Raw genomic sequence first — 13,154 nt, 5'->3', positions numbered from 1 at the left:
ATTAAGCTTAGACCCAGATCCGACCCAAACCCATCGGGTTTAAAATTTAAGGACCCAAACCCTAAAATATGGGTCGGGTCCGAGTCTGGGTCGGATTTAAGACCCATTGCCATCCCTATACACAATACTTTTCCTAAAAATCACTAATAAAACTTTATCTATAGACTGTAGTATATATATATATATATATATATATATATATATATATATATTGCTAGAGCAGTAAACGAAAGTGAACATACGAGCATCAAATATTATTATCCCAATAGTAAAGATATCTTTCCTCTCCTCATTCGATTTTCAAATTGTTCAACTTGTTAATTTAAATCGAGTCCTGCCCATAGGTTGATTATGGGAATGAAATTGGAAAATATCCAAAGTATAAAGTGGACATTGAAAATTCAATGTCTATCCAAAATTTAAATGGATTGACTCAACATTATTTCAAAGAATAATAATTACCTGGTCTAGCATGAGTTGCAACCACATTTCCTTGAAATTTCCCAGGAAAATGACTAATAACTGCATTTGATTAGTACATAAACAAATATAGAAACTTAAATACAACTTGCTTAAGAATATTTGTAACTAAAGTGGAAAATTCGACAAAATAACATCATTGACTATAATTTAAAAACTTGTTAAAAAAGTCAATAAGTTTTGCTACCAAGAAATATAAAAAGGGATTTAGTTTGGTGAATATCTTTGCGATTTCTCGGCCATTTTCGCCAAACACCTATCTTCACTTTGTCTTCTTCTCCATCATCTTTCTCTCTCAATCTGTAAGATTTTTTTTCTCAAAATTAATTTCTTTCTTTCTGTATAATTTTTAATTTGTATCCTGATGTTTCAATTTATTATAGTATGATATTTTTATGTAATGAAATTGCTCAATTGGTGTTTTCAAAAAGAAAATTTAGATGGTTTTTGTTGTTGTTGTTTTTGCTACGAATTGTGAGGTATGGTTTTAGGATGGGCTGTATTGCGTGAAGTATTTTTCAATTAGTATAGTGTTCAATAATAAGGTATAAAGTATAATACTATTATCAATTGACATATAAAAAACTTGGTCTACTCGGATAGCGGTCTAATTTTCATGATATAAACAAAAATTGTTAATTTAGTGGTAACATTATAAGTACGTGTTTTTTTTAATAGTTCATGAGCAAAACCGCTACTTGTTAGGTATTTTACGTGAAGTAGCAGTTTGCCCATAGTTAAACAAAAATTGTTTACATTACAAGATCAATAGGGGCGCCTTTGGTAAAAAATGTTCCTTTTAGTCATAAAAGCAAAGGAGTATGAGTGAGGTTTATTATTTATTATTTATTTATTTTTTTTTTTTATCACTTTTCCTCTCTACTCTCAAGAGTCTCAAGACTCTCAACAATTTTAATCTAGAAGGGTTATTTTTGTTACCCTATATATCCCTATATATATATATATATATATATATATATATATATATATATATATTGATGCCATGATTTTGTGTATATTATTTTATGTATTTAATGTAAACATAGTTACAAATTTCGTATGACTATTGTTTTTCATAGTTTTATACGAGGTAGGATTGAGGCATCATACAATAATTACAAACATGGGTTACAAAATACTTACAATAATCTAATGACACGAGAGAAAATGTTTCTATATAGGCCAAAAAAAAAAAATTGATGATTAATTTTGTTTAAAAATAAGTTGGATAATGATGGTTATAATTAGTTGTAATCATCATTGTTCACACACCTAATATGCATTCAATCATGAAGAAATTTATTGCCAGGATTTTATAATTTTTAATACAATAATTAAATTTATATTGAGCTAAATTTGGCTTGTGAATAATTGTGTTGAATTGGCCAGAACTGAGTTTAATCTATCTCTAATTAGACTATTTACTGTAATATATATCCTTAATTTAATAAAGCTGTTCTTGAACGTGCATAAGAGTTGTATGTATTGTCTTAATTTTTACTGGTGAAAAGCTGTCAAACTATGTTGTTGTTTTTGTTATTGTGTTATTGGGTAATAATTTGTTAACCCCTTATATTGTTGAAATTTTCTTGTGGTTGTTACCTTTAGAAGAATTACATAGACCATAAAATGGGGAACTTCTTGTGCTGTGTTCAAGTTGACCAATCGACGGTTGCTATTAAGGAGAGCTTTGGGAAATATAATGATGTGCTCGAGCCAGGGTGCCATTGTGTTCCTTGGTTCATCGGTCAACAGGTAGCAGGCAAGCTTAGTCTTCGTGTACAACAGTTGGATGTACGCTGTGAGACCAAGACCAAGGTCAGTTTTCTTATATGTCTAGCTATGGTTCCTTCATTGCTTGTTAGCTTAGCCTTTCTGAATCGGTTTGTTTGAAGAAAAGAAGCCTAATGAAAACATAAATTCATGTGATTGTTTAATTAGAATTGTTAGATATTTGAGTATCCTGTTTCTTGTTATGCAGGACAATGTGTTTGTCACTGTTGTTGCTTCCATTCAATACCGAGCCCTTTCTGAAAAGGCGAATGATGCATTTTACAAGCTCAGCAACACTCGTTCCCAAATCCAGGCCTATGTTTTCGATGGTAAGTATATATGATAATGTAATATATATTTGCAGTTTCGAACTTCAAATGCTATAGAAATCTGAATCTTATACATCCTTGTGATTTTATAGTGATCAGAGGCACTGTTCCAAGGCTAGATGTGGATAATGTGTTCGAGCAAAAGAGTGATATTGCCAAAGCAGTTGCTGATGAGCTCGAAAAAGTAATTTTATGCTTGTATATAGCTGCACGAATAATCCTAAAGTCCTGTATATATTCAATCAGATTCTGAAAATCAAATTTGTTATTTTCTTTTCAGGCAATGTCTCATTATGGGTTTGAAATTGTTCAAACGCTCATTACTGATATCGAACCTGATGAACATGTCAAGCGCGCTATGAATGAAATCAATGCTGGTAAGTCATTCATCAGCCTCAATGGGTTACCTTACCTCTGGCATTATAATTAGGATTGGAAGTATTGTTTTTCATGTATAAAATCAGACCGCGATTTATTTGGTATGGAATATTGATTGTCTTTGGCACATGGGAAGTACTCTTCCTATGACATGCTATCAGAGAGTGTGCATAAGACTTATCTACTTTGTAATCATAATAACTTTGGTTGAATTAGTCTTTGTATCATCCATTACATTTTTACAACTAACTCTGATAACGGCTTCAACTTTGTCAGCTGCAAGAATGAGGGTGGCAGCAAATGACAAAGCCGAGGCAGAGAAGATCATACAGATCAAAAAAGCTGAAGGAGAGGCAGAGTCCAAGTACCTGTCAGGACTGGGTATCGCTAGGCAGAGGCAGGCAATCGTTGATGGTCTTAGAGACAGTGTACTAGGCTTCTCAGGCAACGTTCCTGGGACTAGTGCAAAGGATGTTATGGACATGATCCTTGTCACACAATACTTCGATACAATGAAAGAAATCGGTGCAGCCTCCAAGACATCAGCTGTGTTTATCCCTCATGGACCTGGTGCTGTACGTGACGTTGCAACACAGATCAGAGATGGACTGCTTCAAGGACAGGCAGCATCATCTCACTAATAACCCCACCATGTAGTGATGCAGATGTGGTTATTTGGGTGTTAGGGAAACTTAATGATGATTGTTAATTTCATTCGTCTTTAAATTCTGTGTTTGCTTGTGTGGAATCGAGATTTTCTTGTTTGTTTATAAGCTTTCATGGTAAAACAAGTGCAGAAGTGTTCATGTACTGTAATTTGCTTAATTATTTGGTGTGACCTCAATTTCTTGCCATTATAACTTATGAATTGAACAAAATTGTATTTTGTGTTTGTATATAAACTGGTTACCATAAAAATGCAAGTCTAATAAATTACTCCGTAAAAGCCTATATAGTATATAGGCTAGATACAATGATGAAACGTAAAACTAATTGAGCTTTGAAACCTTGAACATCGCAATTTAGAATTTTAGACAATAGATAAGAGTGCATAGTGATTATCGTGCATCAAAAAACTTAAAACAAAACATTTTTGAATGTTGCTCTTATAATCACCGGTCAAAGCCAAAAATTCCGATATTATGAAACTAATGAAAGGTCAAATATCGATCGATCAAAATAGACTACAATAATATATAAAGTACCTACATCAGCAAATGTTGAATATGTAGACAAGTAAGGAGATAATCATGCTTGCCATTTTATGCATGCATCATTCATACATCTTTTTCATAGTCTCTTAATTAACTATTGTGATCGTGTAAGAGTGTAAGACCCGGAAAATTGATACAAACTCCTTATGAAAATTAGTATAAAAAAAATAAGGATACTCAATAAATTTGTATAAAGGAACATTAAACCTAGTATGTACCTACTTTATGTGGTCAACAGTCAACTTTGTGTTTTGTTTTGTTAATATTACTCGGTCTGATTTTAAAATAAATACTTGTAGTATATACTTGGGTCATACTTGTATACGGAGTAGTTTTTTTTTTTTTTTTTGAAACAACTTGTATAGTTGTTACTAGTTAAGTCCCCATGCGTTGCCCAGATTAGGTAGCTATTAGTTGTTTAAATAGTTGTCAATTTTATATTCGAAAAAAGTGTAATCATAATCCATGAATTATTTTGAAAGAAGTATTGTTTATATTTAGTTTTGGAATAGGTGAGAAAAAATAGAGAAAAAAAAAAGGATGATGTCAAAAATAATTTAAGCGAGAAAATTTTTAATAAGAAATTCACATGTGTCCTCTAATGATGTCAGCATGTTTTGTTTTAGTAATAGTTAATAGATAGGGTAAAATAATGTTAACTAAATAAATAAGGTTTGGACGTTTGGTTAGAGTCATTTCAATCATTTTCAGGTGGAATTTTCAACCGGTACATTATCCACACAAATTGTTGTAAGCAACATTTTTAGTTTTTTTACCCAATTAAAACCTACTATCTCAAGCACGACGAACAGGGTTTATAGGGTCAAATAAAGAGTATGAACTTGTTTTGAAAGCTAAAGGCAGTTATCAATATAAAAAGAAATCTCTCTGTTGAGTAACCTAGCGATTGCTTGGTGCTTGGCCATTTTCGCCAATAGCGACTCTTCCATTGAATCATTGATCTTCTTCGCTAGCATTGTCACCACGTTCGTCCATCTTTGATCTTTCTATCTCACGTACGTCGTCCATCTTTCTATCTGTAAGTAATATTATCATATCGTATATTATTTTCAGTTCGATAAAAGTTAATTATGATCTTGTAAAGTTGTAAGTTTGTATAATGATCATTTGATTACATGATTTTTTTTGTAACAAAATTTTGGGGACAATATAGAATAATGAAGTTTCATTAAATCTTTGTTAAAATTAATTGTGTTAATACTGTCAAGTTTAGCATAGCTATATATTTTTGGAATATTTTTTCCATAATCTATAGTTTGTGATTATATAAGATTGTTTAGTGAATAAAATTATACAGAAATTATGCATATCATAGTCATGAATAATGATTATGAATGATTATGTTAGCTCAACTTTTCTTGTGATGAATTTGCAATCTTTTGGCTCGTATATGAGAATTTAATGATTGGTTCTCAATACAAAGACTTCTTTTCCATCTTTAACAATAATCTCTTAATTTTTTGTGTAAATTTTACTGGTTATAACCTTTAGGTAAATTACTGAACTACATAGACCACAACAATGGGGAATTTGTTCTGCTGCGTTCAAGTTGACCAATCCACTGTTGCTATTAAGGGGAATTTTGGTAAATTTGATGATGTATTGGGGCCAGGGTGCCACTGTGTCCCCTGGTTCATCGGTGATCAGATCGCAGGCAAGCTTAGTCTTCGTGTACAACAGCTAGATGTACGCTGTGAGACCAAGACCAAGGTCAGTGTCTCTAGTCTCTGTCTCACCATATGTGTTTCAGTATTTTAAGTACTCAAATCAACTATGCTGTCAGTTTTATTAACTTGGCCGATCTTAGTTGCTTCACATGAAAAAAGCTTGATCATATTGACTTAGAATTAGAATTGTTTGCATGAAGTATATTCATGTAGAATGAGTTCGATCTGTACCCTTGCATAGGGATATTGGAGAATGAGTATAGAGTGATCTGTGCAGGACAATGTGTTTGTCAATGTTATTGCATCTATTCAGTATCGTGTCCTAGCTGAGAAGGCAAATGATGCATTTTACAAGCTCACTGACTCTCGCTCTCAAATTCAGGCCTATGTTTTTGATGGTAAATATGACAGCATAATTGAACACTGCAGTTTTTTTTTACTGTAAAGCTAAAAGAAGAGTAATTTTCTTAGAACCTTTCTGATTTTACAGTGATCAGAGCCAGTGTTCCAAGGCTAAATCTAGATGATGTGTTTGATCAGAAGAATGAAATTGCCAAAGCAGTTGCTGATGAACTCGAAAAAGTAAGTTTATACCAATATCGATGCATCTGTGAGAAAGTAGTCCTATACATACAGAATCTGACAATCAAAACTGAGGAATTTCTTTTCAGGCAATGTCTCATTATGGCTTTGAGATTGTTCAAACACTTATTATTGATATCGAACCTGATGAAGGTGTCAAGCGGGCTATGAATGAAATCAATGCTGGTAAGATATTTGTTGTCCTCTCTTTTTTGTTGCTTCTAGCATCCTTTGCATGAAAAGATTCGTTTCATGTGAAAATCCAGCCTTGTGTAAAAATAATCAACATATAAGCAATCTAGAGTCTCTAGACTGTCTACATCATATTATAATGAAAATTGGTGTATGTATATCAAATGATGATAGCAGAATTATAAGATTTTTTTGTTAAATTGTTTAATGAATCACCCATTACATTTATGTGTCTCACTCTGGTAAGGGTTTAACTTTGTCAGCTACAAGATTAAGAGTGGCAGCAAATGACAAGGCTTTGGCAGAGAAGATCTTACAGATAAAAAAGGCAGAGGGAGAGGCAGAATCCATGTACCTTTCAGGGCTGGGTATTGCCAGGCAACGACAGGCAATCGTTGATGGTCTTAGGGATAGTGTACTAGGCTTCTCTGATAATGTTCCTGGGACAAGTGCTAAGGATGTTATAGACATGATCCTTGTCACTCAATACTTTGACACCATGAAGGATATCGGTGCAGCTTCCAAGACATCAGCTGTGTTTATACCACATGGGCCTGGTGCTGTGCGTGACACTGCCACACAGATTAGAGATGGACTGCTTCAAGCATCATCATCTTAATCTAAAAGCTAAACCCCTACCACATTGTAAAATAAATACCTTGTCTACTTGAAATCTTAATGCTTTATTTCTCCTGTACTGTAATATGTAGCTTGTGTTGAAAAGAATTTTGTCGTCATCACCTTTCATTCCTGTATAATTTTGTCACTTGTGTATGTTTTTCATGTTGACTGACCTCAGCTCATTGCAGATAGGTGGTTGTGAATGAATCAGTTTCATGTGCTGCTGTACAATGCAGGCCTCTTAGGACCTGTTGCTAAATATTATGTAGTGCACAGATGAGAAGATGGAAGGAGACAGAAAAGGCGTTATAGCAGGAGTTTGTAGCTTCCAATGTGTGGAGTTAAGAATTAAGACTAAATTATTAATCATCAGTGTAATTGTGTAGAGAGTGCATCATTGAATTCAGATAGGTTTCAACTAATATACGAAGTACATAAGTACAATAACATAGAAATTCAATCAATATTACTCGTACTAACAGTGAATAGCCTTGGTGCGCATTTCTGATGTATCAAGTAGAATAGATTTCTTTAAATTTGTAGAAAGAAATGTCATGTTAGGGAAATAAGGTTTATCTATGTGACTATGTGGGAAGCTAGAGGTTGATGGAAAGATGGAGTATTCAGACACAAATAAGGTTTATCTATGTGACTATGTGGGAAGCTAGAGGTTGATAAAATGATGGAGTATTCAGACACAAGTACGTAGTGTACAATTTTATATTATTTTTATGAAAAAATAAGCAATGATAACATCATCAACTGTATAAATGATGAATGTAAAGAAGAGTTGAAGCTGTTAGGGCGATCTTGAGTTTTGAGAATGCGGGAGGCTAGATTCGAATTTCACCTATCTCATCATGGGGAATTCTTCTTCAATGAGCTTATCTCCCTACAGTTGGTACAATGGAACCCAAGTCGAGATTGGCAGGTCTGCAGCTTGACCCGTAGGGTTGTGTAGTGCTGTTGTGATAGTTCTTCTATGCACGAGGTCCATTATGCCACTAGGGCCACCCATCATGCCTTGTCCTACCAAAACACAGCTCACACGAGGCCTCTCCCAGCCAATGGTTATGCTGCCTTGCGCAAGGGAGAACTATTGTGTACTGCGAAGGATGGCAAGAATGAAACACAACAGCAACAAAATCTCAGACGATAAATTGTCAGATAATTTATCATAAGAACAGAGTAATCATTAATCAAGGTAACCAGGCAATCTTTTCTGATGTTTACCGACCCTGACCCTGACTTTGATTCTACTTCCAAAATTACTGGGAAGGCCCAGCCTAATCAAAATTATCAGACATTCCAAGTTCAACCTGTTCTCTGACACTAAGAAAGGTTAGCCTGCAAATAAATCATTCACAATGAAAAAAAACAGTAATAAAGTGGATAAAATAAATCAACAAGAACAGTAGAACACAGCATCAAACATTTCAACCCAAAGGAGGTGAAAGGGGATAAAGAGACAGCACGAGTGACAAAACAGCATTCTTGATTGAAATAGCCTGCGATCAAAATCTGATTAGAGTATTCTGTCCTCTAATCTTCAAAAAAAAAAAAAGTCACCCGCCAACACAATGGACGGGAATTGAACGATACTAAGGAAAACCGACAAGTGAAGACACAAGTTTGTGCATCTTATATTATTTTTTACAGACCAAAATCACCTAATCCACCTGAAATAATGTCAGCACCGCTAAGAACACAGAACATTGGTAAGTATAACGACAGCTCATGGCTTAAGAGCCAATGCCAATCCAACCTTTGCGCTTTTCTCAATGGCTTTGGTGTCAACCTCAGCAGAGATGGAGATTGTTGACTTGGGACGCCACTCATGCTGGATAAGTGCACTAGCCTTGCAAGAGTTGTTGAAGCGTGCCTTCAAAGTTGTTAATGGGTCTAAAGCGTGTTGGGTACCAAGGGTGAGTGTGTTTTCATTGGTTGAGAGGCTGCGAGTCACCTCGGCGCCAACAGCTGTATTGGTTAGGGGGGTAACATAGTGGTAGTAGGATGCATTTAGAGTGTCACCCTTATCATTCCTGCATTAACAAGTGATTCCATAGCAATTGTTATCATCTAAGTAAACAAAGGAATTGATTTAATTTCACATTATTCCACAACATAATTTATTAAATATACATGCTTGCAAAAACAGCAACTACTTGTCAACACCAATAAACGGCAATATACAAAAAAAAAAGTTATAAAATTAAATATTCTCCCATCCAAAGAACAAATTTGACAAGCTGTCAAGCTCAGATAGAAATGATAAAGCAACAAGTTCTAATATATGTTGCTTATGCTACTAAGTGATTCGCAGTTTACACAATAGGAAAAACTTTTATTTTGTCAAACTTGTTCATTCTCAATTACATGCTAAAGTTGTCAAACAGATCTACAGATGCTTCTACAAAAGCCCATCTCACAAAAGTAAAATATTATGTTTAAAATGATACAAGCAGATTATTCTATCTGTGTATTATTATTATCATCAGAAGATTCAGAATGCTGTTTTCTAGTACAGCACTCCGCATATAGCAAGCTTGAACAAGTATAACATAGCAAACTGCATTACTAACTACAAATATGTGACAAGATGTATAATATTTTTCCTTGTTCAGATATTATTCTCTAATTTCCGCTGAGTGCTAACTGAACTTGTTAAAGACAAGACTTACTCTTTACTTCAAACAAAATACGTATGTTAATAATGTTCCACTAATTGCATTAAGAGTAATAGAAAGAAACCACTCACAAGGTAAGTGAAGCGATCAGATCTGCATTGGTGAAGCTCACTCCTGCATTGCATTTGGTAAAATTTCCAGTTTTGGTATCAAATGAAACATCGGAACCCAAGGCTAGTGTATTTGTCCCAATCACACCAGAAAAATTCACAATCGGGTTTGCAGTCAAACCAACACTGGTGCATATCCCCACATATTCATGCAAGTACTGAAGCTCAATCTGTCCATAAGGCAAAAACATTAGCCTTTTAAACCTCAAAAAAATGATACAGGCAAATAATTTCATAGATAAGTGTTATCTAATCGCATACCCTGCCAGATCTCTGATCAGGGACTCTGAAGCTCAGAATTGTTTTCAATCCAGGTGCAGCCTCATTCACAGTGATGGTAGTCAGCAACTGGCAAATACAGAATACATGAGTGAGATACATAGGCATAAACAGTAAATGCTTCCACTCTCTTTCAATTCTACTTTTCTGTACCTTCATTATTTCCTTTGGAGAAGGTTATCTACTCCTGAGGTTCTATGCAGTATGCACTCAATTATAGCATGTTGTGTTACACAAAGCTAAATATTCAGTTTAAACAACTGCTCCCTCCATCCTACGAGGGCTCCTACAATCTAATTGGTCATCCTGATTCGACTACTGAATTTTGGCATATTAAGCTACAGGATCCACGAATCACACAAAGCTAAATTCAGACATTCAGTTCAAAAATAAACTAAATCTTCCTTCCAAAGGACAATGACAACATAGAAGACTTGTAATGGAGAATTGAAGATACTTTTAAAAGTGTAACTATCTTTTATTTGACATTTTCAATATTTGAGTAAAAATCAAAGAAACAGACAAGCAGCAAACAGCAAACAGCAGTAGTCTTTCTAAAGAAGCCTCTATAAGTAACAATCATTTAGTCAAGACTTTGACGCTGACTTTCGAGCTAGTGATGTGACAACCCAATCTAGACAAAGAAACTAATTTATCACCATGACAACTCATTCATAATTACACTCTTCATAATACAGTATAATTAATAACAATAATTACACTCGAGGATATAAAAAAACCAAATTAATATAATCTCAAGTCAAAAAAAGATAGATCACAGCTTAGAATACTTCAAGAATCAAAACATCAAATCCAACAAATTCCAGCAATATTGTGACTCACATTAGAGCCGGTGTCCACTTTGATATCAGCTGTGACATTGTTGTTTTTCACCTGAGTACTCACATCACCAAAAAACAGTTCACCTTTCTTTGTTCCAGTTGAAGTAATAGCCTGCAAAAAACACATAAAATCTTCAATATTAGTAACGAAATGTTGAATTTCACACTACGCAAATAAAGCGATGACATGCAGCAGCAGCAGCAGCAGCAGCAGCAGCATCACAATTACTATACTATTAGCACTAGCTAACAAATTAATCACAAATTGATCAAATCGCAGCATTATATCAGAATAACTCGCATTATATGCTATCGAATTAATTGCAAAACACATCAATTGCAAAATATACGCAATGCAAGCAAACAGCGGAAGCATGTCAGCATATAACCAATAGAACTCTATATAAACCGGCAAAATAATCACGAAACTAGCAAATTAATCACGAAATTATCAAATCTGACTAATATGCTATAACAATATTTATAAGCTAATCCATATATTACACCACAATCACAAAATTAAAGAGCATTATAGCTTAAATTGAACAGTAATAACAAATTTCAGACAAAAAAGTGGAAAAAAAACGATCTAATCTAACGAAAAAACTGCTACATATAACAAAATTAACAAACAAATTGTACTAAAAATTTTAAAAATAAAATAAAAATGAAGAACACTTACAACACCAGTAGGAGAGATAGTAGATATGCTGAACTTCTGATCGGAATGATAATCTTTGTAAAGAAGATCTAATTCATTTCAAAAAAAAAAAAAAAAAAAAAAAAACAAAAAAAACAAAAATCAAGCCAAATTACAAAATTATATACCTGAAAAATCCAGAAAAATATCAGAAAATGCAGAAAAATAAGAGGAGAGAGAAAATGAAGACCTCGAGCTCGCTTTCCAATGTCGCTGTACAGTCCAGGTCCTTTCGCCATTGTTAATGGAGACAAAGAAAGTTCAGAGGAGAGAGAAAATTGGAGTTTGAAGAGAGAGAAAATGAGGGTTTTGAGAAATAATGGAAATGAGTTGAGGGTTTATATAAATATATAAAATATTAAAAATAATTATACAGCACCTAATTTTCGACGTTTTAATTTTTTTTTTAATTTTTTTTTTCGAAGCGGCGGGTTTTTATCACTTTCATGGAAGATCAGGACCGTTAATCACTAGGAGATTTTGAGGTGGCTTGATTTCTCACCGTTGATTTGATAAATTCTTTTTTTAAAATGTGATTTTATTTTTCAATGTTGTAAAATATGTGTTTCTTGATGAAAAAGTTAGGATGACGATTTCCTAAAAAAAAAAAAAAAAGTTAGGATGACGATAATTTTCCTTTGGGACATGGTTACGGTGGGAAATTGGTAGTTTCTTTACCGAAAAGAAATTGAAGGCATAAATTGTGTGACCAATTATTTTATTTATCCACTCATTTCCAAGATTTTTTTTTTTTTTTTTTTTTGGCAAAGTTTGTTTAATTATTCAAAAATAAAAATTAATAATACTCTAAGATAAATGTAAATTTTTCATAGTTTAAGAAATAGATGGATATTGTAAGGTGGAATTTTAGGACCAAATAATATTGTTTTTAAAATAGGGGTTTATAAAGTGATTGTTGGCAAATTTTCCTACATAAGTATTACACATTGAAAGATAAGAAACTAATTAATGAAATGAATATAAGGAAATGCATTAAAAGATAAAATAAAATAAAAAAGGGTGATGTAGTGGTTAATGGTGTCCACATAAGATAACAATTATCCTTATAGAATAGAGGTATAAATAAATTATTAAAAAGACATAACATGAATCAATGTTAAAATTAGCCTCTATAGTAAAAACTATAGTTAAAATGCACTTATTCACCACCACCCGTTACTAGTAGCTAGAATGTAATAGCACCAACTTTTGCAATGGGTGTAGCGCGCGAGTGAAATTCACAACCTTATAAATAATCATTCTTGATGCTTTTCAGACT

The 13,154-nt window shown here is 33.4% G+C and overlaps 3 protein-coding genes across 5 annotated transcripts; 2 read left to right on the top strand and 1 right to left on the bottom strand.

Moving 5' to 3' along the window:
• Positions 1-628: 628 nt before the first annotated feature.
• LOC145595424 (hypersensitive-induced response protein-like protein 1) lies at positions 629-3,906 on the top strand. 2 transcript variants are annotated; one of them, XM_081651835.1, is made up of 6 exons: positions 629-782; positions 2,089-2,298; positions 2,462-2,582; positions 2,675-2,766; positions 2,863-2,959; positions 3,237-3,906. In XM_081651835.1, the coding sequence occupies exons 2-6, from the start codon at positions 2,110-2,112 to the stop codon at positions 3,599-3,601; spliced, it is 864 nt and encodes a 287-aa protein (XP_081507961.1). In that variant the 5' UTR covers positions 629-782; positions 2,089-2,109; the 3' UTR covers positions 3,602-3,906. The 2 variants fall into 2 exon arrangements, with proteins under 2 accessions (XP_081507961.1, XP_081507962.1); XM_081651836.1 differs by having other exon boundaries at positions 660-782; positions 2,092-2,298.
• A 1,087-nt stretch (positions 3,907-4,993) lies between these two features.
• Positions 4,994-7,383, top strand: LOC145595423 (hypersensitive-induced reaction 1 protein-like). 2 transcript variants are annotated; one of them, XM_081651834.1, is made up of 6 exons: positions 4,994-5,190; positions 5,687-5,905; positions 6,140-6,260; positions 6,353-6,444; positions 6,534-6,630; positions 6,900-7,383. In XM_081651834.1, exons 2-6 carry the CDS (start codon positions 5,717-5,719, stop codon positions 7,253-7,255), a joined length of 855 nt encoding a protein of 284 aa, XP_081507960.1. In that variant the 5' UTR covers positions 4,994-5,190; positions 5,687-5,716; the 3' UTR covers positions 7,256-7,383. The 2 variants fall into 2 exon arrangements, with proteins under 2 accessions (XP_081507960.1, XP_081507959.1); XM_081651833.1 differs by having other exon boundaries at positions 4,994-5,213.
• A 1,352-nt stretch (positions 7,384-8,735) lies between these two features.
• LOC145595421 (mitochondrial outer membrane protein porin of 34 kDa-like) lies at positions 8,736-12,223 on the bottom strand. Its single transcript, XM_081651831.1, has 6 exons — positions 12,066-12,223; positions 11,858-11,925; positions 11,177-11,287; positions 10,316-10,402; positions 10,016-10,224; positions 8,736-9,299 (listed from the first exon to the last, which is right to left on the bottom strand). The coding sequence occupies exons 1-6, from the start codon at positions 12,112-12,114 to the stop codon at positions 8,993-8,995; spliced, it is 831 nt and encodes a 276-aa protein (XP_081507957.1). The 5' UTR covers positions 12,115-12,223; the 3' UTR covers positions 8,736-8,992.
• Positions 12,224-13,154: the final 931 nt, after the last annotated feature.

Source organism: Chenopodium album, chromosome 19 (assembly GCF_948465745.1).
Source record: "Chenopodium album chromosome 19, dcCheAlbu1.1, whole genome shotgun sequence".
NCBI classification, from domain to species: Eukaryota; Viridiplantae; Streptophyta; class Magnoliopsida; order Caryophyllales; family Amaranthaceae; genus Chenopodium; species Chenopodium album.
Note: the sequence above shows the minus strand (reverse complement) of the source record. Positions and strands in the feature narration are given on the sequence as shown.